Genomic DNA, 27,984 nt, shown 5'->3' on the forward strand with positions numbered 1-27,984 from the left:
AGCCCGTCCATTTATTCTAGCGGGCCGAATTTTCTTGTCCGTTACCCATTTAATTTTTGATTTTTCTTGTCCAAGCCCGCTATTTTAGCGGGCCGAACGGGTCAGCCCGCACTTGATCAGCTCTAGTTCGGATGGATTTTCACTCTCGTTATTGTAATTATTTTCATTTAAAAACATTAATTAACATTTGAATATTTCCAATCAATTTAGTATACGGAGTATTATATAAACTAGAATTATAAATTTCAAGCAACAATAATATTGATTGGATTGGAAATGAAATTATGCGATTACATTTGAATATCATCAAATCATTTGTAAACTACTAAGTAAAGCAACATTTATTTTCAACAATAACAAGCTTAATTATCCCATTTTAATCTCACCCATTAAATTGTTTTGTTTTTTAATCCATCTTTCTACAGACTTTAGCCATGGTATAGACAAGACCTCCTTGACACCTATAACCAGGGCCACAATCAATATCATCGGTACATATACATAACCCTTCACGGCCACACCCGACTCCATTCATCGTCACCGTCCCTTTTAAACCCAATATTTGATCGGTCCATTCATTCGAAAATAACCCTAATGGATCATACCTCTTCTTTACGTCCAAAAACTTATTACCATCTTTATACTTATTAATCACACCTTCAAATGCTACATTTCTATTCTTACCCCAATGTGGCAAAGCATTATACTTAAAAATCGCTATTTGCTCGATCTCACTTAATATGTCATCGTAAAGCCTCGGGGCGAAAGGCTCATGAGAACGATAATACGTCATGTCGAAGTCAATCCCGTCCTTGTCCTTCCCAAGATACGCCGATGATGCCTTGACGTACCTCATTAAGATGCCAAGGTATATTTCTACGCCACACAAGGACGTCGGTTTTGCATTAACAAGTTTTTTTATGTCTAGGATGAAGCTCTGCACCTTGCTCATGGGTAAAGTAAATCCATTAGGATACGCAAATTGTCCGTTTATTCTTGGATCCCAACTGCAATAACCTAATTGATCGTCGTTCAGACATCCTCCTGATGCTTGCATATTGTTTTGGTATCCGATTACAGGATAACCCGTGAAATTATAACCTGCATGCGTGCATGTACGTCAATTTGGTACGTTAGACTACAATTAACGAAGTAGAACAACAACTCAAACTTTTCTCGCTTAAAACATATTTATAACATTCAATATTTCAGATTATGCATAAATTTATCTCCGATCTTTTTTATGATAAAAAAAATTCCGTTTTTTTAAAGAACTTTGTGATAAAAAAAATCATTGACTTTTTACGATAAAAAGTTGCTGCTAAATATTTGTTAAAAATTCATTTACTTTTTATGATAAAAAAATTACGGCTAAAAAATATGTTATTATTAAATATTTGTAAATTAACATAATTTATTTCTTAGTAAAAAAACAAAAAAAAACTTTCAGAAAAATACTCATTTTATTACTTTTACGATTTAAATTTTTAGCGCTCTAATCTAAATACAATTAGTAGCTAGAAACATGAAAAATAAATGAAACTCTATAAATGCCGTGCATATATTTCACGGGGTCTATACTAGTTATATATCGTAAATTTAATAAACGAGTTGAGAGATGAGGAGTGTGGAACATTACCGTTGTTAGTGAGTCCATATGCACCGGCTAGTAAAGCCGTAAAGTATTGCTTAGCCTTTTCGCATCTTTGCGTTGCCAACCCGAGCGACTCTTGTAAAACATCTGAATAATATAAGTTACGGCAAAATGGATCAATATATATCTCACAATGTGCATTATGATGGGGATCGGATGTATGTACTCTCTCATTCAACTAGTTGTTTACGTTTTTTATTCATTTTTTAAGAGTAGGTATTGCAATAAAACATAATAGGGTTTTTCTACGTGGTACACTGGTACCCCTTTGTTTTTTCGAATTCTACGTGGTACCCCTTGGTTTTTGAAAACATCAATGGTACCCCTAAACTAAGTAAAATGTTCATAAAATACCCAAACTACTAAAAATTAATTAAGTTTATAAACAACTAAATTTTGTAAGGAAAATATGTTTCCGATTGAGTAAACTATATTTATGTTAATGACATGACAAATTATTGCCAAAAAATCAATTAAAAATGCATAAACTAAACATTTTAAAGTGGCGAATTAGAGTATTTGGGAATTTTATGATGGTTTCATTAAGTTTAGGGGTATCACTGATACTTTTGAAAAGCGAGGGTTACCACGTTGTCCACGTAGAATTCGAAAAAATACAAGGATATCATGTAGAAAAACCCAATCAACATAATACTTGAAATGGGAGAGAGTAATTAACAAGTAAGTAGCTAGTTTAATGAATAACAGGAAAAAGAGATGAAACCTGTAGCTCTACTCGATTCTATTGCGGATTGGGGAGTGGAGCGAAAACCGATGAAGTCATAGACGCCATTGCCCGGGGTTGTCGTAGGAACTCTGTTATCAATCCTATATACAACCTGCCTTTGACTTGGAAACCACATCATGTTACCAAACTCATGCTCGTACCCAAAAGTCAACGCTTTATCTACCAAGTCGCTATCGCTCTTTGCCGTGAACGTTAAGTTTCTCTTGAATAAAGGTTGTAGTTTGAACGTCACCTTCATGAAACCACTAAGTTAGTCTCCCTTACGGTAGTGGTACTTAGAGCATCCGCAACAATGGGATTCCCCATATTTTATCTCTCTTTTTCTTATTCGTCCACCTCACTTTCCACTAATTTTTCCATCTACCCTCCCCCAATCTATAACTACATTTATGCAACAATGAGGTTCCCCATTTACATATAAAAATTTGGGAACCTCCCCAAAAGGAACACAATTTACCCTTACATTTTTTTGGGAACCTCCTCTAATAATGGTGGAACCTCAAATTATGGGGAGGTTGGTGCATTAGTGAGGTTCCCCATATGAATAGAAAAAGTGCATATGGGGAGGTAATTCTACACCTTTGCGGATGCTCTTACGTATCCATCTTGTCAAATCCTCTTACTTTACTTTTGTTTTATTCATAAATATACTATTTAATCTTTCTTACGTTTAGGACGGAAATTTTAAAGAAAACAAATGGAATATCAACTAATGCTTAAAAAATGACCAAACAACAGGATTACAGGAAGAAAAAGAAATCGTATACGACTTCAGAAGGGACGGACCCCGAGAACAACAACAATCTCTCGATCGTTGACTTTTGACTATTCTAAATTTTTACTCCGAATATGTAAGTTACCCATCAAAATATTTCCTCTCAAACTATTTTATTATTTACCTATACCTATATTAAGTTATTTTAGAAATAATTCGGGTGATATGGTTAATATTTTATTATTTACATATATATATATAGAGAATAATTAACCAATATTAAGTCATACTCCGTATTTCCTTCATTTTTTTGTATCTTTTCATTAGCTTTATTGCGGTTTCCAAGAGAAAACTTTGAATTGCATTTTCCGGCATTGATATGTTATTTTTTTCCGCCGAAAAAATATTTGCAAAACACATATTTAGGTCAAAGTTTGGATAATTTGATCTTCTAAAAGCAAATGAAAAAATTAAAAAAATATTAAAGAATTACCATTTGAATTTTGAGTGAGAAAAGAAATAAAGGGAAAGCTTAAAAAAATTGTTTACCTGAGAAATGACACCAAGAACACCAAGGGAGACCTTAGCAGCCTTAAGATCTTCATCACCAACACCAAGCTTCCTAACTTTAACATAATCATCGTCGCAACCACCAGGACTTATAATCGTAAGCCCAATGACATAGTCATGCACGGCACTACCAAGGCCGCGTAAAGAGCTACCATGGGAGGCAGTTGAGATCATACCACCAACGGTAACACCGGTCCAATAAGGGGAATGAGGTAAGGCTAGGCCTACTTTTGCGGCCTCATCTATGAATTTTTTCAGTGGCATCCCGCTTTGTACCGTCATTGTTTGTTTGGCCCGGTTAACCTTGAGTACTTTGTTGAGGTTCTTTGTGCTTATTATTAACCCGTCTTCTCCATCCGGGCATACCAATTTGGGGAAGCTATGACCGTATCTAGTCACCACCTACGAAAATATTAGATTTCAGTTAGTCTCCTGTAAAACAGTTTTATTAGTTTGACGTCTATTAGTGTTTTTAACAAACCTTGATTTTCCTCTTGGTAATCGTAGCGGCTCTAATGTGTGAAACGAGTTGATCTTCGTTATCAGGGTACACGACGACTGCTGCCCGACATAAACTTCGGTCAGGGAAGGAGCCAACGGCATTGGTGACGGTACAATTGGAATAACCATTAGAGCATTTAACAGGCTCTTCAGGAACAAAACAATGGACTAATTGACACCAAAAAATTACGTATGTTACACAAAGCCATAAAATAGAAGACATTTGATGAAAGGTGTTGTAATTGTTTTCAATAGCCAGCTGATTTTATATACGGAGTATATAGTATCAGAAGGGTTAGATATTATAAATTAAATAACTAATCATGTATGAAAATTAAGTCAATTATTACATGCAAACACGATAACTACTTTCTTTATTTATTAATCAGAAACGTATGTCTGTACAGAAATAACGTAACTCTCAAATAATATTTTCCGCGAGTAATTCCCGACCACGACTTCTACTACTAATAAATAATGAATGAATTGATGAACGAATGGATGAAGTGTTGTAATCATCTATCTGATGGACTGGCATCACAATAATAATTTTCTTTTTTGGGTACAAACAATAATAGTAGTAAGTTTGTGGAGGTGCTAATTGATTGGTTGTTGATCGACCCCTCATAGTTCAGAAGAGTCGTAATATTCAGTCAACGGTTGGAGCATTCCGGACTCATATCTAGACCTGTACTCGGGCCGGGTCTGATTAGAAATCCTGGCCGGCCCGATCCGAGTACAGATCTACTCATATCACAATTGATTTTAGTCAAAAGGCCGTAAAAGGTATCATTCTCACAAATATCACATCTATAGTACAAGTCTTTTTTCGGTGTATAAAAATACCGTATTCGAAGCAAATTTACATCGATATTAGTTATTGGAACTAATACATACGGAGCGTTAAGCAATAAGCCAATAACGTTGTTGATGAAAATGATATCACGCGCTTTACATTTTAACTATCAAATCATTTGTAACTATAATAAAAACAACGTTACAAATTGCTGTGTAAGATTATTTTATCCGTAAGACTAGCCCAATAACTAAAAGCCAGATAAATTAATTAATAAACATGTAAAAAATTATTTTATTTTGATAACCTAAAATTTTATATTGATAAATTGTATATTTAGATATATTAGTTTTTATCATAAAATATCGAGTCTTTAAAATAAAATTAAAATATAAATAAATATAATTGTTTTTTTTGGGTTTCTCTCCTTTTGAGTCAGTCCTATAAGAGAGTTGCTAAAACAACATTTATTTTGATAAAGAACAAGCTTACATCCCCAATTAATCTCTCAAACTAAATATTTTTTTTACATTATTCCAATTTCAAAATCTTAAAATTTCACCCTTATTTCACCCTAATCCATCTTTCTACAAACCTTAGCTATGGTGTAGACATACCCTCCTTGACAACTATAACCGGGTCCACAATCGATATCATCGGCGCATATACATAACCCTTCACGGCCACACCCGACTCCATTAATCGTCACCGTCCCTTTCAAACCCAATATTTGATCGGTCCATTCATTCGAAAATAACCCTAATGGATCATACTTCTTCTTTACGTCCAAAAACTTTTTACCATCTTTATACTTACTCATCACACCCTCAAAAGCCACATTTCTATTTTTACCCCAATGTGGCAAAGCATTGTACTTAAAAATCGCTATTTGCTCGATCTCATCAATTATGTCCGCATCAAGTCTCGGGCCCAAGTACTCTCTAGATCGATAGTACGAGATGTCGAAGTCAATCCCGTCCTCGTCCTTCCCAAGATACGCCGATGATGCAGTGACGTACCGCATTAAGATGCCATTGTACATTTCTAAACTACACAAGGACTTTGGTTTTGCATTAGCAAGTTTTTGTATGTCTTGGATGAAGCTCTTGACCTTGCTTAAGGGTAAAGTAAATCCATTACTATAGGAGAATTGTCCGTTTATTCTCGGGTCCGAAGTGCAGTAACCCGATTGATTGTCGTTTAGACATCCTCCCGATGCTTGTATCTTGTTTTGATATCCAATTACCGGATAACCCGTGAATATATAACCTGCGTGCATGCAAGTACGTTTTTTATATAAGTCATTCTCACATTTTGTGACACTCATTTCTCTTTATTAGAGAATATTATATTAGAGATATTATTATTAGGAAAATATATTATCATTAGATAATATATTATAGTTAGGATATTATACCAAGGAATATTCCTGGACTATTCCGCAAGATAGTGACCTGTATATTGTAATCAGTTTATCAATAATATTCACCTAATTCAATATTTCAGTTATCTCCCTTTTCATAATCTAACACTCTTTATATATTATTCAAAATGTAATATCAAAATCAAAGGCTCGCCACGAAATACAAAATCAGCATATATATATAAAAAGACGAAGGGAGTACTACCTTTAGACCATCTCCAACCATGATTTTCTCACCTCCTCATCTCACTCTCTCTTATCACTTATCACTCATCCACCTCATTATTTCTCAACTTTTCAATTTACAACCAAAACATTTCTCCAACAATAATGTACACTTATTCCTCATCACTCTCTTTCATCATTTATCTCTCTTACTTTAATATACCCCACACATTTTTTTACATTAAAATCTATTTTCGTAATTTGTTCGGGTTTTCAACTCGATAATTAATCGACTTCAGTTTTATTATAGAAAAAAAGGTTAAAACGTTTTTTTCTCTTAAAAAAAATATTTTCCAAGACAATTTCTAAAACATTAAAATTTAAAATTTAAAACATTATTTTACAAGGATACATTAATACAATATTTACGTGTTAGCTTTATTTTTTGTCAGTTTTATTTATGTGTTGTCAGTTATCAATGTAATCGTTTTTATCAATGTTATTCAATTACCCCACAAATTACGAATCTTAAATGTCCATTAGAAAAACGATATCTAATAGAGTAAAGTAAATCATAGAAAGAAGAAAAGGAAAAGTATGTCAATATATATCAAATATTATTACCTATTTGTAGAGGAAAAAAAATAGAAATTATGGTGTAATTATTTTTTTGGAAAAAACTTAATTACAATTTAATTTTAGGCAAAAATCAAATTTGGCTGTAATTAAATCAATGATAAGTATTTTCATTTGTGCAAAATGAAACAAATTTCTGTGGGTCCCATTTTTTGGGTCAAAAATCAATTAAAAAACAACCCTGCACGTTCATTTTGGCCCACATTTGTTACTCGTCTTCTTCCGCTGAAATGAGCGCAGCGTTTTCTTCCTCAACTGTGTGAGTTTCTATCCTCATCATTGGAGCTCTATTTTGCTGCTCAACTCCTCTTCCTCAACTATTCGCATAGTCTCTTCCTTATGGTTGGAGATGCTCTTAGATGTTTCACTGAGTAGATTTTACGCCAAATTTATTGGCCTACTACATAAAGGGATTCTACAAATTGTAGGGTAAGTAACAATAAGATGTACGTAGTCTTATCCTTATTCTAACATAAGTGTTTGTTTTCTTGACGACACAAAATGAAGATTGCAGAGGTGAATTAGTAAATGACTCACATGATCGTATTAAAATAAATGACTGCTTCTTCACAAAAAAAATCAAATATATCCAATTTATTGAGCGATTTTACATTTCACCATTAAATAGACGAGACATGGTTAAGGATCGGAGTGTGGAAGATTACCGTTGTTAGTGAGTCCAAACGCAATTGCCCGTAAAGCCGTGGTGGTTATCTTAGCATTGGTGCATCTTAACGTTTCCAACCCGAACGTCTCTTGTAAAACCTCTGAAATAATATGGTGAATTGAATCACAATACAGTTTAAAATTTGCATTATAAAAAGGGCGTAATTATTAACAAGAAATTAAGTAGTTTAATAATAAGAGATGGAACCTGTAGCTCTAATCATTTCTATTGCAAGTCGAGGAGTAGAGCGATAACCAATGAAGTCATAGACACCATTACCGGGTGTTGTCGTAGGAACTCTGTTATCTATCCTATATAGAACTTGCCTTTGAGTCGGAAACCAAACCAAGTCTCCAAATTCATGCTCGTACCCAAATGACAACGCGTTATTTATCAAGTCATTGTCGCTTTTTCTTGTGAATGTAAGGTTTCTCTTAAATAAGGGTGGTAGTTTGAACGTCACCTTCATTCAACGATTACATGCATGAGTTAGCAATTTTTTTAAAAATTTTTTTGTTAAATAAATGGACAATGATAAGGCGCTACCGTGTGACATTGAGTCTTAATTAGTATGAGCATCCAACATGCATTATACCGACAAGTCCACCCCACATAACGAGAAAAAAATACTTCTAAGTTCTAAACTGATCTTAGAACCAAAGGACCCTAACATTAAAAAAAAAAGACTCACAATTCCACAAGCAATCACCTATAGCGCGGAAAACTGGGGAATGCAATAAAGTAAACCTCGAAAAAAATCAAAAACTTTATAATTAAAAAATTCAAAATTTTCAATGTTCAGTGGGGGCCAGCGCCCCTGCTAGCTCCCTCCGCTAGTGGTGTTACGTAAACACCACGTCTATGTTACAGAACAGGAAATTTCATGCATGCATAGGCCTTAATTTGATTCCTTCAATATTTATCGTCGCTAATTATTTATTCTATCGTATAACACGTGACTCACTTAATTATTTTCTTCTGTTAGGAATTTATTCCCTCCATTATGGAGTGATATGTTTCATGAGAAACATATGAGAATGAATTCTCTAACTCAAAGAAACTTACTTCATTAATCACTTGAACTAAATGTAAGATGTTATACATAGTTATTATGGCTTGAAGTTATAGCTTGTGATTAGCTATAAAAGAAGAGGATAGCTATGTACTCCCTCCAATTCAGTGTTTTCTTCCCTTTGTTTTGGGGCACAAGAATTAAGGAGGGAGTTAAAGAATGAATAAAGAAAGATGGTGGGGTTTGTAGATTGGAGAGAGGAATGAATAATTGGGAATTAAATAAGGAATTGTGAGTTATGTGGGGTATGATGATAGGAGAGAGGGATGAATAAAATAAGAGTAAAAGTTAGGTGGGGTTTGATAATGGAGAAATGAATGAATAAAATAAGAGTAAAAAGTTTCCAAAATAAGAAAGGGGAAGAAAACATGAATAATCCGTTTAAGGAAATAGGGAAGAAAACAGTGAATTGGAGGGAGTAATTTTTATCCTCATATTGAGTGATCAATAAAATTCCTAGTGCGGACTATAGGGAGGATGTAGCCAATTTGGTGAACCTCGTAAATATTGTGTCCTTATTATTTTTCTGATTCTTATATTTATTATTGTGTGTGTGGTCTATACCAAAAATCCCTACAAACTGGTATCAGAGTCCGGTTGGGCGGGTGAGGGAAGAGTGATCCATTAAAATTCACAATAATGGAAGGAGGGAAAATTTTGTTCGATAAATTCGATGGGAAAGATTTTGCTTTCTGGAAAATGCAGATTATTTGTATTCAAAGAATCTATATCTTCCTTTGGAAGGCTCTAAGCCGGATTCCATGGGAAAGGAAGGTTGGGGAAAATTGGATAGACAAGCACTAGGTGTGGAGGATGAAGGTGATCATTTGGCAGTGAATGTCGAAGATCCTATTGAGTCTTGAATGATAGACTCTGGTATATCATTTCACACTTTTCCATATAAAAAAAAAATTCCTTTCATAAGTTTGTTGGTGAAAGGTGTGGTATTACTTACTTGCTAAATAGTAAGGCGATGCTGATTATAGGAAGATGTGAAGTAAAAATCCGGACCTCGATTAGGGGTAGGTGGGAGCTAACGGATGTCATGTTCATCCCGAACTTGAAAAAAAAAAAATTGACATTTGTTGGAAAGCTCAATGAAGCAGACTACAAGGTTGTCTTTGAGAAAAGTTCCTGGAAAATAGTCAAGGAAGCTATGGTTGTAGCTCGTGGGACTAAGAGTGAAACTTTGTACACCAGTGTAGGGTGTAGTGACATGTGTAGTGTAACTGCGGGAGGGATGAAGAATGAAGTTGTTTCACGAGACTTGTTGTGGGATCCGAAAACTATGCATAGTGGGCCTTACATTAAGCACCGTGGACGTAAAATCGGTGGCTTGAAGGAAGAAGGTGGTCCGAGAACGCACAAGGTGAAACTGACACGCTTAAATGTGTGTGAAAATTCAAGAAGTTCTAATAAGGTGAGAAAGGGTGATTCGTTTAAGTGGGAGTGCACGCCCGGACAAACGATGAGTGAAACCCGACAAGTATGGTTGCCGCTGGGAACAAACTTGAATGTTAAAGGGTCGAGGTTGGATAGTACCTTGGCTGGACTCTTGCGTGAGGCATGAGCGGAACATGGTTGCATTAGGTGAAGAATGTAAGTTTTGGTGTTGCCTCCATAATTGTCGGGAGGTGGGAGATTGTTAGGAATTTATTCCCTCCATTATGGAGTGATATGTTTCATGAGAAACATATGAGAATGAATTCTCTAACTCAAAGAAACTTACTTCATTAATCACTTGAACTAAATGTAAGATGTTATACATAGTTATTATGGCTTGAAGTTATAGCTTGTGATTAGCTATAAAAGAAGAGGATAGCTATGTAATTTTTATCCTCATATTGAGTGATCAATAAAATTCCTAGTGCGGACTATAGGGAGGATGTAGCCAATTTGGTGAACCTCGTAAATATTGTGTCCTTATTATTTTTCTGATTCTTATATTTATTATTGTGTGTGTGGTCTATACCAAAAATCCCTACATCTTCCTAAAATTTTTTTATTATACAATTATTTATTCCGTAATAATTAATTTAATGTCATTTGTAAGTTGTAACTTGAACAAAACAAAGAAGTGAAGAATATTTAATGTAAAAAACATGACCAAGCAACATGAATGAAAATTAAAAAAATGTGTGCCTGAGAAATGACCCCAAGAACACCAAGGGAGACTTTAGCAGCGTTAAGATCTTCATCTCGAACACCAAGCCTCCTGACCTTAACATAATCATCGTCTCGGCCACCGGGACTAACAATCGTAAGGCCAACAACATAGTCATGCACGGCACTACCAAGGCCACGTAAAGAGCTACCATGGGAAGCGGTTGAGATCATGCCACCAATGGTTACACCGGCCCAATAAGGAGAATGAGGTAAGGCCAGGCCCACTTTTGCGGCCTCGTCTTTAAATTGGTTAAGTACCATACCGGTTTGTACCGTTATTGTTTGTTGGGCCAAGTCAACGTTGACCACTTTGTTGAGGTTCTTCGTGCTTATTACTAGCCCGTCTTCACCATCCGGGCATACCAATTTCGGGAAGCTATGACCGTATCTGGTCACCACCTACGGAATATTATTAGATTTCAATTAGTCTCTTATAAAACCGTTCATTAGTTTAATTAACGGCCTTATATGGTCATTATTAGAAATGATCAAAATTAATTTTCATTTTATTTGTCGTTTTACAGTTTTCCATGCATTACATGTTTTCTACATTTCTCAAAACAATAATTTATAGAACAAACGCAATTTTAAATTAAATGATTGGTTTAAAAGGTTGCTCTTACTATTTCTTAATTCTTGTGAAATCTTCTAAAACGATTAATAAAAAAAACGAGGGAACGAACATTAACTTTTTTAGTTTCAATCAATGTTTTTAACAAACCTTGATCTTCCTCTGAGCTATAGTTGCGTCTCTAACGTGAGAAATGAGTTGATCTTCGTTATCAGGGTACACTATATCGGCCGCCCGACACAAACTTCGGTCAGGGAAGGAGCCATAGCCATTGGTGACGGTGCAATCGGAATTACCATTAGAACATTTAACAGGCTCTTCAGGAACAAAACAATAAACTACTTGGCACCAAAAGATTAAGTATGTTGTAATGACACAGAGCCTTAAAACAGAAGACATTATTTATTATTATTGATGCAATGTGCTTAAGGGTATTGTAATACTAATCGTACGTATTCCTTAGAGCTGATTTAATTTATATAGTATTACAAGGGTTCGATATAATCATTTAAAACTAATTAATTATGGATGGAAAGTCAAATATTTGATTCAAACACGTAATTTACCAAATTAAAAAAAAAACAGGTAACTTTCAAATTATTTTTTAAATGTGATTAACTCTGTCATTTTCGGCGTAAGCTATTAGCTATATAGCTGAAATAAATGAAATGATTTTTTTTTTTGCAGCCATAAAAATAGGTTCTTTATACAAAGCACATATGCATATCTAAGTTAGGTGCAAACATTACATTATTATTACAAAAACTTAAACTAGGGGCGGGGTTCTTAAATAAATGAAATGAATTGAATGATGATGAATTGAATGAAGATAAACTCAACTGTATGGAGCTAATTTGAGCTTGACGTAAACAGAATTAAACTCATAATTTCCATATTTTTGTTTAATATGACTTTGACGAAGTCGATTTATTTGCAGTAGAATTATCATTATTTAATCCGCCTAACTATGGAGTATGAACTTAGCTAACGATGTATGGTACATTTAATATTTGATGTTTAATAAGCTTTAGCAACGCGTAATTGATTCTATGCATTTGACACATCTTGCGTGACCATGGATAATTTAGTGTAGTAATTTACATTTAATATTTGATGTTTAATAGTTTTGAATTTTTTATCTTTTATTTTAAATAAGGTGGTACCGAAATTAAGCGTAGCGCTCATCATTTGGAGTAATAAATATAGAGCTACAAATTGAAGACTCTTGGTGAAATTTGAATCATACTCCGTATATGATAGATGTATAAGTCACGTAATTATGAGCTAGGCATAAAATCTATAAAATACTATTAAAAGCCTAATTTAAAATGAAATATAAAGGCCACATAGACAAATCCATGTAGGATTAAGAAAAGCCACCTCTGATTTTAGATTGCCACGTATGTCTTGCTTTTGCCACCTTCATCAATAGACATCAATCCCATTAACCCTGTTGGATTATTATGATCCAAAATAAGTTTAAGGTTGTTTCCTAATTATTAGCTAGTGGTTTATGTGCTTCCTAATTTGTAGTTAATAGTTATTATGATAACTACTAGTTAGCTTAGTTAGGACTAACCATGATTTGAGATCATGGGATAGTGTGTCGTGGGTATCACTAAGCTGCTATACCTGCGAGCTTTGTAATATCAAAGTTGGTTGTTGCCGGGGGAAATGAACAGGAATAAGGAAGTGCACCTGTAACACGAACAATAACAGTTTGCTACATAAACATCAAAACAATTAAAGCACTGTAATATAAAAATCTTCTTAACGAACCTTCACGTTCCTGGGAGGGTCATTACTGACCATAGAATCAGACCGAGATAAGCTCCGTCTAAAAGCGACAGATTGTGACACATCTGGGACAGAAGCAGGAGGAGGAATTAGGGAGGCTTGAGACATTGTTTCAGTGCCCACAAAATTACAGTTTTCTCTGAATCTCAGTCACAACCTATTTACAGGACCAATCCCAAAATCACTTGACAAACTAACTTATCTTGAGATTTTGGACCTATCATACAACAGATTTTCGGGGAGCATTCCAGACTTTTTACCTCATTTGGGATTCATAACATTGCTTTTACTCAACAACAACAACCTCTCAGGAGTGTGTCCGGTCTTTCCTTCCAATATGGTGGTAGACACTGATGGAAATCCTTCTCTTATTATACCGATTATACCAATTCAAAATTTTAGCCCTGATTTGACTAAGAGCAGAACACCGATAGCAATAAAAATTGCAGTGTCAAAGTAATTCCGGATTGTACTATTTATGAACCCTAATTTACTTCTATTCCAGTCAAACTAATTCAAAATTGCCTCAATTTGGGTAAAAATCGAATCAATCATATAAATTTTACATAAAATCATCATGCTATTGTTATAACACGGAAATGATATCTTCAAATTACAAAATTGAATAAATTTAAACAGGAAACTTACCTTTGTCAATGGTGGTGAAGGAGTAGTGCGGCGGTGCTCGATGACTGTGAAGAAGGAGAAACGCTACCGGTCGGCGATGGAGAATCCGGTGATGTGCGGTGGTCGGCGACGGAGAATGCTGGGATATGCGGTGGTCGGCGACGGAGAATTTGATGATGTGCGGTTATGGAATAGGAGGCAGAGAGGAGAAGAGATAAAACGTTTGGTTTGTGATACGATCGTCCGTATTATTATTATATCCAATAGTGGTTCTCATGGTTCTCATTATACTAGTGGTTCTCACCGGATCCCGACCCTATATATATATATATATATATATATATATATATATATATATATATATATATATATATATATATATATCTATATATATATATATATATATGGCCCTTTTCATTTCCCGTCATGGATATTAGCAAATATAAATTAAACAAATAAAATATTAATCAATTTAATTAAAATTTTAAACTAGAGTGTATAAAACAAAACTTTAAGCAAAAAAAGAAAAAATTACAACGAAATTTAGATATAATTGTTCCGGGTGTAATTTCAGAGCAAGTATTGTTACCACTCGTAGCTTGTAGAATGACGTCTTTGCTTGACTTCCTCCCTTAACCTCTCCTGAAACAATGAGCAAACTGAGGGCTCGGCTTTGGCCGAGCGTACTAACTCCGACGCCCAAGTCAGTAAACTTAGAGAGATAAGCTGTTATTACTTGGCTAAGTGTGTTGTAGAGAGATAAGGAAGATATTACCAGATGAATAGTGATTCTTAGGTTAAATTGTGGATCATTTCCTCAATGAGGGTTGAGGAGTATTTATAGGCTTTCACCTTTTGTCACGTAGTGGCCAAGTGGCTAATCAGGTGGAAAGACCGTTCTACCCTCGGCCGATGGACCCATGGCAGGCCGGCCGAGGGGTCTTGGATATGAGTACGCGGATATGTGCCCCGACTGGCTAGTTGCCTGGCCGAGACCCAAGTGACAGGCCGACAGGTGGCGTCGGTTAGGCTGTCTAAGTCGTTGACTTACTGTGGATATCTTTGACCTTGCTCAATATGTTGACTCGGTCAGCGGGTGCAGAATATGCCCCATCAATAATATAAAATAAAAAATTTTAACAAAAAAAATTAAATTTTGAACAAAATTTTTAATATAAGACAAAAGAAAAGGTATTATATGAAAAAATATTAATTGAAAAAAATATATTAAAAAAAATTAACGCAAATAATGTATTTCTGTAAATACATAAACATACATATAAGGAATAATCATACCGTATAAAGAAACTAATACAGTACGTATAATAAATCGTAGCCTATACAGGAGTGTGTAAGTATATTAAAGGTATACATAAATATACGAAATATTGAAGGTATACATAAATAGTGAAAATAATAAAAGGTATTACTGTATTAGTATTAAATAAGAGTTAAATAAAAAATTAGGAGAGAAGTTTTTTTAATTAATAAAATATATGTGATTACCGAGATACAATTAATATGGGAGTAATTAATGAAGGAATCAAGCTAATTAATGGATAAATTTAGATTTTTCAAAATGGACAAGTGGAGCATTTTTATTGGTGGTGTATGAGGGCCTCATACACCTGGTGTAACTCTACCATCTTCCATCATCCCACTAGTTTAGGATATTTAGTTTAATGTGTAAGCCTATAAAAAGGCTAGTAATGTATCGGAAATAATTGAGTCAGTTTACGATAACTTTCTCCTTATATTTTACTCTCTTCTCTCATTATTAGTCTATCAAACCCCTCCCCAATTATCAATCCTATGAATCCTGTATTACCTATGTCTCTCCCTCCCGTCGTTGGTATGGCCGGAAACCACCTGCCAATAGCTCAACCCGGTGCCCGACGAAGGTTAACGCTGCCCCTCCACCGAAACAGCCCACCCACTGCCCATATTAAACCGTTTTGTGTGACGGGGAAGAGCCAATCAACCGCCTGCGCCTACGTACCTTGCCGAAAATCCCCTTCTCGCCGGCCGATATGCCACAGGTTATTCCCGATTGTCCTTCACGGTCGTGGTGGCTACGGAATGTCCACGGGTGTCAGGTACCGGTCTATTAGTTCCATCCTTTCATATTCCTCTTTAATTTGTTCACTAAACTGTTTGTCTTCCTAAACCGTCGTCATATTCTCACCCCGCTTTCAACGTCTCAATTTTTCCCTGCCTTCAATGCTGAGTTATTCCTCGGAGGTATTCACTTCGTACAATTCCATATAGCCGTCTGTTGGACTGTTTTGGTTGTTACTAATTTAACTATGGCTTCATTTTATCATTCCTTGATATTTTCCTAAAGGTGGTACTACGCTGATATATTAGTAACCCGTCATTGATCGTCTTTGTTGCGGTATTTCTCGTATTTAGTATATTATTTGGCAGCCAATATAGTTCCCAACTCTCATTATCAGTCCCTCTTATTATTCTCATATATTCTATGCCTTACTACTTAATACCCTTAGTGTGATGGAAATTAATTTGATATCAAACTTAGTTTTCGTTTTTCTCTATCGTCTGAAGCCTCTCACTTTCTAACACAAAGATTGTTGTCCAATGTTGAGTAAACACAGGAAGACCAAAAGTTGCGCACAATCAGAGTAGGAGTATACGGAAACAATAACGAGCAAAATTTGTTGATGACGGTAAATCATGATCATTAACTATCAATGTAGAAACCGTTTATCACCTTAATTTCTAATTAAATTGGTGATCCCACTTTCGGTTTTTATCTGCAGTCTGCATTGAGTATTTATTTTACTTTCCTTTGCTATGCCCTATTTCTGTTAGTTTAGATGATGTTGATCCATCAAATGATAGTCTAGAATGATAACCTACGTGTGTTGTACCGAAATCAAATTTAAACAGTTAAGATCACCTGTCCCATTTTTATGTCCCATTTTGTGTCCCACTACCTTAAGATCTTGACACATCACACATAAAAAAATAAAAATGGTAATAATATATATCAAAGGCCTTATGTGTCAATAGGAGAAGCAATGAGACACAAGATGGGACATGAAATGGGACAGAGGATCCGCACTGAAATTTAAATGGTAAAATGACAGTTGGTGTACAGTTTCAAATTCTTTTAACAATGGCCTCAATTTTGTTGTTTGTTAGTATTGAATTTAAGAAGGAAGTCAAGCATGAGAGGGAGATGATGAGCTGTTCATTTAATTTCTTTATTACTTGGTATGAGACTATCAGTGCTTTTGGAGTTGGGCTCTTCCTTGGTCAGTTTTATGTTCATTATTTAATTTGTAAAGTGTCTACTTTGTGTTTAGTGGTCAATCTGAACAATGCTATCCTCCATCCTTGAAAAAAGTGTATTCTTTAGTCCTTGGTTGTGTCTGGAAATAGAATAACAAATCCCTTAGATGAGAAATTATTCAGCTTGAAGAAGAGAGTACAATCATGCGGTAGGTAAGTGAGCAGTTCGTGATATGTGTGCAAAGTTTAAGGACGTAATTAGCAGCATATAAGTATCTAATGATTTTAACTTGCTGTTTATGTGCTCAGTTTCATTTATTCTTGTACTAGGGTTCTTTCTTTTTGACACTTATCTTTATTTCTTTAATCTGTTCTGGATGAATTGGCTTAGTTGAACAAGTTCTTTTTGACATTGAAATGGGAAATGGAAAATGGAAAATGGAGATAGATTGGGTAGCGAGCAGGGAAGAGACAAAATTTGGATTGTTGATGACGTAGCCTCTCATTTTGTGTAGTACGATTCAAGAGCTGTTTGACAAGTGGAACTTTTGCTCCTTCCCTATTCCTTTTCTCATTTCCTGTATCCGATGTTGATCCATCAAATGATTGTCTAGAATGCTAACCTAGGTTTGTTGTGCCGAAACCAAATTTTAATGGTAAAATGACAGTTGGTGTACAGTTTCAAGTTCTTGTAACAATGGCCTCAATTTTGTTGTGTGGTTTTTCTTTTCTCTTTCTATATTTGCGAGGAAACATACTTTCTTAGCATTGCTTTTACAGTGAAAAAATGTTTGATTTATGAAACAGTTGAGTCGTATTTGATTCTCAAGGATAGTACTTGGACCATCTTATTTAACTATTAAAATAATGAATGACCTGCATTGTTAGGAAGTACGATTTCAAGTAAAAAAGAACTTGGACCGTCGTGAGAAGGAACCACAAGCCGAGCCGGCGACAGAAGCAACACATGCTTAACAACAACAGAGATTCAAGTAAAAAGACTAATGCATAGCAGACGACTGAAACAGATAACAACACAGGAGCAATGCAGCTACTTATAAACCATTAATAAAACCAAAAGGATCAAATATAACAACACTAAAAGTGTCTTTCAAACCTACATCAGCAAGATCATTAATAAGATTAGTAGCTATTAACTATTGATTTTCGCCTTACTAACATCATGCATGCTCTTCATAATCGAGTCGGTCACTAATCGGGTTTATGTGGACAACCCCGACATGTCCTTCCCAGTTGTCGGACCTGCGAGTTCCTCACGTTTCTTCAGCTGTTGATGCGCCCAAAATTGGCAAATCAAAAGCTACAAGATCCGAAAAATTTGATACGCTTACAACTAACCCTAATTTCCCCAATTATTCAGAATCCTAATTGATTTCGGGGGAGAATAAAGGATGAACGGCGGAATTAAAAAAAACGGAGCAAACAGCATAAACGGGAACGGATGACACAATACTCTTGAGTCTTGATCAGTTTGTGTGACGGAATACGAACATTTACGGATCGCAACTTCAAGATCGGATAGGGAGTTCAAGGAGGAATTGGGGATCTATATTCAGATGCGGTAGTGTTTTGAGGGTATCGTCTAACAAAACAAAAAAATAGAATAGTTCAAATAACTTAGTTTCAATAAAACTTCAAATAAAATAATTAATTAATACCGGCATTAAATCGTAGATACTATTCCAATATTACCCAAAAAAGAGATGGGCCACCTTCTAAAAAGACGTATCATATATACATTAAACAATCTCCAACAAACGGGAAACAATAGACGTTCAACTGTGGCCCCTATCGTACCCATACAAATACACAATATCAAAGTTTTTGCTCAACCATAGCAAAATCAAACTAAATTTGTCAGTCCAAATTAGTCCAATACTATCGCACTTCGCATTTACACAAACGACTACTCCAACATCTTTGCCCCGGACAAAGGGAATATAAAACCGATGGGAACATCTACTGTTGTGTGAAATGGAATTATGTGATGCAAAACCAACAACTACAAATATATTGCACTATAATGGAATAGAGAAATAACAAAACAAAGTGCTTACAACAATCCTTCTCTCTCTCTAAAATCCTCTCTCCCTAAAAATCCCCAAAAAACCCACAAAACCTAAATCTTGCTCCGCTACAGCCGCCACCCACCCATCTTTCCTTCCTTCTCCTCAATCCTTCCGCCGGAGATGTGGCTATGTCTTACCCCATCTCCGGGAACCTTCACTCCCCTTCAATTAACACACTTTTAACCAATTTTGAGGTTTCCTTTCCGGGATTTGGCCTTTCTCTTGCTAGTGGTTTTGATCGATGAACTTTCCGGCTATCCACCTTTATCTTTTGTTGTCGTCGCTCCCTGTGATGCCATCGTCGGTGCTCTTCTCTTGTTGTGTTCCCTTTTGGTTCGGTTTTCATCTGCTTGTTGGGCAGCGGGTTGTCGCTGTATCATTGAGTTCGTGTCCCTCCGATTCCTTGTCCTGTCGCCGAAAACCTTGCATGCATCCTAGGGAGAGGTTATGTCCTCCGATCTTGTTGTGTTTGTCTATGAGCATAGCTCATCGGGTTGGTTAGCAACCGATTGGTGATCCCCCCATTTCCCCCACCAATCGGTCTCTAGCCCTTGTTGTGTCTGTCTTTGAGTTTTGCTTTCGGGTCAGTTTGGGACCGATTGGTGATCCCCCCATTTCCCCCACTTATCGGTCCTTTGTCCGTTTGTCTCTTTCGTCTTGTTGGTTGGTTTTTGCATGTAAGGCGGTGGTCCTGGGAGGATTCGTTTGGTGATTTTGGTGTCCTTTGTTTTTCTGTGGTGTTTTCTGGACTATCGGGTTGTGTTTGTTGAGTCCGTCTGAGTGGCATCTTTGGTCAGTGATTCGGTCCGTCTTTCTTTGTCTTCTCGTCTCTGGGTGTTGTGGGTAGTGCTGGAGTTTGTTTGTTTTTTTTGTTTGCTGTTCCCGGATTGGTTTGGTCTCTTGTTGGGTGAAGTGTGTTAGTTTGTCTGGTTGTGTCGGTTGGATTGTGTGGGTACGGGTTGGTTTATGGTGTTGGGTGGGCTGGATGTGGCGGTTTTCTAACATTTCAAATGTTGTCCCTTTCCCTTTTGTTTCTTTTGCATTTCCTAATAACCTCCTCCTATAGGAGCCTTGGTCGTCTCTTTAGTGGTAAGTCAAGTCCCTGTTACGGTGTTGGTGCTGAGGTGCTTCTGTCTGTGAGGGTTCGTGTCTCACATTGCATGTTGGATTTCTCGGTCCGTCTATCCTACGATCAATGGGTGCGATCTCTAAGGTGTAGGAGATTTATCTCCGTCGAGGGCAGACTTCGTCTTGCCTCTCATCTTTTCTTTCTACGGTCTTTTCGCAAGAGCGTAAGTGCATCTTGTTATCGTCAATCCGGCGTCAGTATGTTTCGACGGTATTTGGAGGTCTTCTATGTTAATGATGATGATACCAGCGTTCGTGACCAAGATGTCGTCCCGTGCCATTCTTCCACCGTTTATCTTGCTTATCTTAATATCGCATCTTTTCTTTTATATAAATGTTATGTTATCTCGATGTATGGCTTTGTAGTGCTAGATGTGGTTGTTAAGTGTCTGGTGCTACCTAGTCGAGTAGCTTACTCTGTATTATTTACAATAATGTAAGTTATTCAACCTTCTGTCAAAAAAAAAAAAAGAGAAATAACAAAACAACCTATACAAGCAACTTAAATAGCAACACACTAACGACTCAATACAAGACAATCAGAAGACAAACCCAAACAAGTAACTAAAAACAAAGAAACCCGTGATTTCCACGGGTCCCACAACTAGTTATTTTCTTATTTCCAATCATTTCTTTTACGTTAAACCTAGTAATTGGATAAAAGGATATTATGGCTTAATTATACTTATTTCCACTTCTCTCCAAATTTGATCTTAGGAATGATATATAATAGGAAGATTAGAAGTCTGTCGAAGATAGACATATTGTGTGATTAGGAAAGCGGTAGATTTCCGTAAGCGTAGGATTATTGTATGTAGCTACACTAGTTTCCATATATCATCATTATGATTTATGACACTTTACCTATAAATAGAGATGTTTGTCTGATGTAATACGAATACGAACTCACATATACGAATAATACAAACGACAATTTTTCACGACTCAAAATTCTAATAAATAATTTTAGGAATAATACACGTGGGGTTAATTTTTACCCGAATTTGATGTTTACAACATACATACAATTGAATTTTTTCAATTCATTTGCAAACTAACAAAGCAAAATTTCTTTCCAAAAACAAGCTTTTAAAGTTGGAAAATGAGTTGGCGCCACCTGGTGATACCCAACAATATATGTTGTATTATTCCGATGATAAATTTTCCTCAGCACTGACCTCATTCCAAATCTTATTCTTTCTACAAACCTTAGCAATGGTGTAGACGCGACCGGTTTCACAACTATAACCCGGGCCACAATCAGTATCATTGTTGCATATACACAACCCTTCACGACCACATCCGACTTCTTTAATCGTTACTCCTCCTTTTAAACCCAATATTTGATCGGTCCATTCACTCGAAAATAACCCTAATGGATCATATTTCGCCTTTACGTCCAAAAATTTATTCCCATCTTTATACTTATTAATCACACCTTGAAATGCTACATTTCTATTCTTACCCCAATGTGGCAACCCATTGTACTTAAAAATCGCCATTTGCTCGATTTCACTAAGTATATCATCGTATAGCCTCGGGCTCAAATGCTCTCTAGATCGATAATACGTGATGTCGAAATCTATCCCGTCCTCGTCCTTTCCGAGATAAGCCGGTGATTTCTTGACGTACCTCATAATGATGCCATAGTACATCTCTACACCACATAAGGAGTTTGGTTTTATATTAACTAGTTTTTGTATGTCTTGAATGAAGCTTTTAACCTTGCTTAAGGGTAAAGTAAACCCATTACTATAGTAAAATTCTCCGTCTATTCGTGGGTCCCACGCGCAATAACCTAGTTGATGATGTTCAAGACATCCTCCCGCCGATTGCATCTTATTTTGGTATCCTATAACTGGATAACCCGTGAATATAAAACCTGCATGCACGTAAATATGTCAATCAGATATTTTGTTTACCTTTGATTAAAATACTTCTCACAAAAAAAAAAAAAAAAAAAAAGGCAAATAAATTAACGAGACAAAGGATGGAAATGATCAGTAAAGGGTGTGGTAGATCACCATTATTTGTGAGTCCAAACGCAGAGGCAAGGAATGCTGCTGTGACCGTCTTCGAATTGATGCATCTTAACGTCGCCAACCCATGTGACTCATATAAATCCTCTGTATAATGGTGTTATGAATCAAAATTCTATTACGGAGTACAAATCAAGTAAATCTTAGACCGAGTCTGTTTTTTCCATTTTAGTTCAGTTTAACTCATGTTTAACTCAGTATTGTTCAAGGTCAAGGTAAAATCAGGTAATTGTTCAACTCAGTTCAGTTCAATTATTCTATTACATTCAATTCTGCATAGTTTAACTTTGTGTCACATGAAAAAAAAAAAAAAAAAAACATTCCCAGACTATTTATATCCGCGTCAGTCATATAAAATGTAAACCCAACTTTGCATACAGATATAATTTTTAAAAAAAAATATCATATATACGGATATACCTGAAGCTCTAACAGACTCTAAGATAGGTTGAGGAATAGAGCGAAATGGGAGAAAGTCATATACACCGTTACCCGGAGTAGTAACAGGAACCCTATCATCAATTCTATATATAACCTGGCGTTGACTTGGAAGCCAAACCATGTCTCCAAATTCATGTTCATGTCCAAAAGTCAACGCTTTATCTCCCAAATCTTTGTCACTTTTGGTCGTAAATGTCAAGTTTCTCTTGAATATTGGTTGTAATTTGAACGTCACCTTCATAAAACCACAAAACAAAATCACGTTTTAGACCGTTTTAATTTAAGATCACAAGACTTTTTTTCATGTTTATATATACGATTTTTCTGTCTCAGTCAAATTTTTATGTATTTTTTTGTGAGAGTTTTAGACAATTTTATAGGTTTTTTACACTACTACAGATACAGGCTATAACAACGGTCAAAAACCGTTGTTATATAAAAAAGCGGACGTTGTTAATGCGTCCGTTGTAGAAGGTTTTAACAACGGTTGGCTTACTTAAGGAAACCGTTGTTAAAACTATTAACAACGGTTTTATGTATAAAAACCCGTTGTGGAAAGTGTGACACAATTTTGGGGGGAAAGTTATAACAACGGGTTTTAATATACAAAACCGTTGTTATAACTAAAGACAACGGGGTGTTATAAAATAACCGTTGTTGTTTGTTCTTAAAAAATTAAAAAAATTAAATTAAATATTACTAGATGCATGCATAATTACGGCTGTTAGAATTCCGATGCATGCATTATTACCGACATCCACTTTGTACATATGAACGGATAATATGGAATTAGAAGGGTTAGTAAACGGATTTGAAGGAGCATTATTGAGAGATATATGATGATGATTATGGCACAACTTCCTAACATATTTATTAATTAAAAAGCAATTAACTCAACCCACACACATTGCTTAGTATAAATACATTGCATATCTCAACTAACATTTCCATTATTATCTCATATATTCATCTCCAAACTCTAACTATTAAAACAAACTCTACTTAATCTTTCAAATCAAACTCAAAAAACTCTAACAAAATGAATGATTTCATCCTAAAGACTCTTACCATGATCGAGAACAACAACAACTTCATCCGCCGGTTCCTCCATATTGAGGAAAGTTTCAGGAGCTACCTTGTGGAAGCTCGAACCGCATCAAGCACGCCAAAGAAGATGGCTTGACGGAGCGAAGAGCGATTGCGGCTATATGACGATATAGCAATGGCGAACGGAACCTCCAAATAGCCAAGGAAGAGAGGATGGATACGATAGAGCACAATAAGATCCTCCATGAAAATATAAGAATTGCATTTTTACATATGTAATTTTTTTTTTTTAATTTATGTATTTATAAATATATATATATATATATTAATTATGTTTATCTTACTTCTTCATCTTGCTTCTTCATTGTTTTAGTAACTAATTATGCGAACAATACTTAAACAAATAACATAATGGTCGATAAAAACACATATATGCAAAAGAAATAAATAGAAAAAGAAAATAATGACGATGAAAACAAAGGATGGCGAGATTTACCCGATAAATACGAACGTAATAGACGATGAAATCAACAAAGACGGCGAGAAGAAGCGGCGATGATGAGAAAGTGAGAAAGAGAGAAAGAGAGTGTGTGTTTTGTGTTTGTTTGTCTGCTGCTGTGTTTGTGTTTGTGTTTGTGTATTAAGGGTTGTGTTTTGTGGTCAGCAGAGACACATTTGTGTGGTTTATACAAAGATGGAAGGTATTGACAACGGTTATTAAACAACAACCGTTGTGAAATATGTTTTAACAACGGTTGTAAAAAATACCCGTTGTCAAATATGTTTTAACAACGGGTTTCAAAAGTAACCGTTGTGATTACTTTTCACTAACTTTGCGCCAATTTTGCGCCAAATTATTAACAACGGTTTTGCATGTGTGACCCGTTGTTAAAACTAATAACAACGGTTTTTATAACCATACCCGTTGTAATTTATTTTAGTAAAATTCGCGCCATACATTCTACAACGTCTATTGTGATTTTCGTGAATAATCGTTGTTAAAGGGGCGTTGTAGTTGCCTAAATTTGTAGTAGTGTTAGCATGTACATTTGCTTTTTTTTGGATGACGAGGGGGTTGAATCCCCCAGGCCCATACAATTGTTTCATATCTTGTCTTTAGGCTAAAATGCAAATTGAAATAATTTATTGGGACGAAAGAAGCAGTTAATTTATTTAAGAGAAATAAGCAATATTGTGTATATTGCAAGTTTAAGTTGTCTTAAAAGAAAGATAGCCAAGTAAAAACTTAGTTGACGATCGTTGCTCAGTTAATATTTTTTTACGAAAAATTATACTCCGTATATATATAAGAATAAGATATTAATTATTCTTTCAACAATTCTCTTACATTATAGTCTTACTTTAAGACGAGACCAATAATCAAAGCTGGTCTCATATAAGATGACGATACCCATAATTATTATGCAGCCTTAAACTTAATCACCACTTGAATTGATATTTTATTTTAGTTTCAATCATAAAATATTGGCTATCAAAATAAAATCTAAAACTCACTAATTAATAATTTTTTTTTTAAGATTGGACTTATTATAGTGAGACTAGTGTTTGGTAAATTATTCTACATTTCTACCTAACAATTTGTATTTTTCTTTTTATGTTTACTAAAAAGACATTGACAATGTCCTTATATGTGTACCCCAATACTAGCGACGCGAAATGCTTCCCATAAATTAAGATAATAGGTCAAACGGACGTAATGTAAACAACTAACTATGTCCAAATAACTCAGAAACCATAATTTAAAAAGACTAGGAGTATCTGTCTATATACCAGATCTGTAAAACGGGTGGCGAGGGATCTAACTTCAGATCGAGTTATACAGGTCGGGTCAAATATACAGGTCAGGTCATACGAGTCACGAGTCGAATTAAGGTCAGAATACGATTAAAAAATAGTATTGTAATCATATTATATACTTACATTAGTTATACTTAAAACAATTATAGAAATTAAATTGTTCTATTAGTTATTTTACTAAAGGTTATAAAAGTTATGTAAATTTGTTTTTTAAGTTGTGTTTATAATTTAAAGTACTCCTATTAAAACTAATAATTTTTTAATTATCAAATATAATATAGATTATTAGTATTAATATTTTAACAAATTTTTTGATTATCCTTGACTCATCCGGTCGACTTGTTTTGTCGGGCTTCAACCTTAAATTAACAGGTTATCACGGGTTCGGATCGAACAAGTTACGCGTTGAGATTTTCGATTCTTGAGCCTGAAAAAGCGGACCGACTCGTGTTTACGTGTAGGGTCAGAATTTGACACGTCTACTAACTACACAATTGCCAAAATAAAAAATAATAAAAAAAATCGATTATTCTCATGTAAAAATGACTAACGAGCATGAAAAAGAATAAAAATCCAACCTTAGAAATGACACCAAGAACACCAAGGGAGACCTTAGCAGCCTTAAGATCTTCATCACCAACACCAAGCTTCCTAACCTTAACAAAATTATCGTCGCGACCACCGGGGCTAACAATTGTAAGGCCAACAACATAATCATGCACGGCACTACCAAGACCGCGTAAAGAGCTGCCATGGGACGCTGTTGAGATCATGCCACCAACGGTAACACCGGCCCAATAAGGGGAGTGAGGTAGGGCTAGGCCCACTTTTGCGGCCTCATCTATTAATTGTTTTAGTACCATCCCGCTTTGTACCGTCATTGTTTGTTGTTCCACGTCGAAGTTGAGTACTTTGTTGAGATTTTTTGTGCTTATTACTAGCCCATCTTCACCATCCGGGCATACCAATTTGGGAAAGCTATGACCGTATTTAGTTACCACCTACGGAGTATTAAATTTTGATTATTCTCATGTATAATCGTTACACAACATACAACAGCAGTATATATAATAGGTTATACACTATGTGTAATTTAACCCCCTAAGTTTCACTTATAGCAAATTATCCCCATAGGTTTTTAAAAATGTGCAATTCAGCCCAAGTTAATTTTTCTACCATTTTTTTTAACTAACACCATTATTTTCTATTATAAAAATTATTTTAAATATATATACTAAAAATTAAATACAATATTTACATATTCAACAAAAAATGTGAACCCAATTTAAGATCAAAAAAAATTTGGAAATGTAACTTTTTATTGTAACTTGACTAAAAAATAAAAATTCTCATATTATGAATATTTTTTCACCAAAAAAAAAAAAAAAAAATTGAACATGTTTTCTAATAATTAGGAATTTTAGGATTAATATTTGATCAATAATTTTGACTTTTAATAATAGTAAATATATTTATTTTAGTAAATTTCATTAATTTCATTATTAAAAATAATATATGTGGCGAATTGCACATCAAGAGAAATTTATGGGGCCTATTTGCTACATTTATAAGTTAATTAAAGGGTTTAATTGCACATAGTACTCCATAATAAATTAGGTAAATAATATGTGATTACAGGTAATTCTGTTAATATATCTGCAATACCTTATTTATTTATTTCATTTCCATGCATATGGTCAAAATATGGTTAAATTGAACTAAAGTAACCATGAATTAGTGTTTTGAATAGTACCTTGATCTTTCTCTGTGCCACAGTTGCATCCCTAACGTAAGAAATGAGTTGATCTTGATTAAGAGGGTACACAATGTCGGCGGCCCGACACAAACTCCGGTCAGGGAATGAGCCATAGCCATTGGTGACGATACAATCAGAATTTCCATTAGAACATTTAACAATATCTTCCGGTACGAAACAAAAGACTAGTTGGCACCATAATACAAAATATGTAGTTATGACACTTAGCCAAAACCGAGACGACATTTTGTAAGGTTTTCTAGGAATCCAACCAATATTTTGTAGCAAATTGTAATTCAAGG

General features: G+C 35.1%; 3 protein-coding genes across 3 annotated transcripts; all 3 read right to left on the bottom strand.

Moving 5' to 3' along the window:
• Positions 1-239: 239 nt before the first annotated feature.
• Positions 240-4,067, bottom strand: LOC141622479 (putative L-gulonolactone oxidase 1). Its single transcript, XM_074438520.1, has 4 exons — positions 3,667-4,067; positions 2,379-2,634; positions 1,640-1,741; positions 240-1,101 (listed from the first exon to the last, which is right to left on the bottom strand). The coding sequence occupies exons 1-4, from the start codon at positions 3,967-3,969 to the stop codon at positions 407-409; spliced, it is 1,356 nt and encodes a 451-aa protein (XP_074294621.1). The 5' UTR covers positions 3,970-4,067; the 3' UTR covers positions 240-406.
• A 1,421-nt stretch (positions 4,068-5,488) lies between these two features.
• LOC141620963 (putative L-gulonolactone oxidase 1) lies at positions 5,489-12,083 on the bottom strand. The gene is made up of 5 exons (XM_074437699.1): positions 11,835-12,083; positions 11,090-11,512; positions 8,083-8,338; positions 7,874-7,975; positions 5,489-6,253 (listed from the first exon to the last, which is right to left on the bottom strand). Exons 1-5 carry the CDS (start codon positions 12,081-12,083, stop codon positions 5,559-5,561), a joined length of 1,725 nt encoding a protein of 574 aa, XP_074293800.1. The 3' UTR covers positions 5,489-5,558.
• A 9,643-nt stretch (positions 12,084-21,726) lies between these two features.
• Positions 21,727-27,947, bottom strand: LOC141620964 (putative L-gulonolactone oxidase 1). The gene is made up of 5 exons (XM_074437700.1): positions 27,680-27,947; positions 26,505-26,927; positions 23,041-23,296; positions 22,606-22,707; positions 21,727-22,463 (listed from the first exon to the last, which is right to left on the bottom strand). Exons 1-5 carry the CDS (start codon positions 27,926-27,928, stop codon positions 21,727-21,729), a joined length of 1,767 nt encoding a protein of 588 aa, XP_074293801.1. The 5' UTR covers positions 27,929-27,947.
• Between the last annotated feature and the right edge of the window lie 37 nt (positions 27,948-27,984).

Source organism: Silene latifolia, chromosome X (assembly GCF_048544455.1).
Source record: "Silene latifolia isolate original U9 population chromosome X, ASM4854445v1, whole genome shotgun sequence".
Classification (NCBI taxonomy): domain Eukaryota; kingdom Viridiplantae; phylum Streptophyta; class Magnoliopsida; order Caryophyllales; family Caryophyllaceae; genus Silene; species Silene latifolia.

Bases quoted from the DNA above. Each gene is read 5' to 3' on its own strand.
- LOC141622479 (XM_074438520.1), bottom strand. From the start codon at position 3,969: ATGACGGTACAAAGCGGGATGCCACTGAAAAAATTCATAGATGAGGCC. The intron at 1,742-2,378 runs GTTTCATCTCTT...TATATTATTCAG, and splicing joins AGAATCGAGTAGAGCTACAG to ATGTTTTACAAGAGTCGCTC. The intron at 1,102-1,639 runs GTAATGTTCCAC...GCACGCATGCAG, and splicing joins ATATGGACTCACTAACAACG to GTTATAATTTCACGGGTTAT.
- LOC141620963 (XM_074437699.1), bottom strand. From the start codon at position 12,083: ATGTCTTCTGTTTTAAGGCTCTGTGTCATTACAACATACTTAATCTTT. The intron at 7,976-8,082 runs GTTCCATCTCTT...ATATTATTTCAG, and splicing joins AGAAATGATTAGAGCTACAG to AGGTTTTACAAGAGACGTTC. The intron at 6,254-7,873 runs GTAATCTTCCAC...GCATGCACGCAG, and splicing joins GTTTGGACTCACTAACAACG to GTTATATATTCACGGGTTAT.
- LOC141620964 (XM_074437700.1), bottom strand. From the start codon at position 27,928: ATGTCGTCTCGGTTTTGGCTAAGTGTCATAACTACATATTTTGTATTA. The intron at 23,297-26,504 runs GTTGGATTTTTA...GGTTTTATGAAG, and splicing joins TTCTTGGTGTCATTTCTAAG to GTGACGTTCAAATTACAACC. The intron at 22,708-23,040 runs GTATATCCGTAT...ACCATTATACAG, and splicing joins AGAGTCTGTTAGAGCTTCAG to AGGATTTATATGAGTCACAT.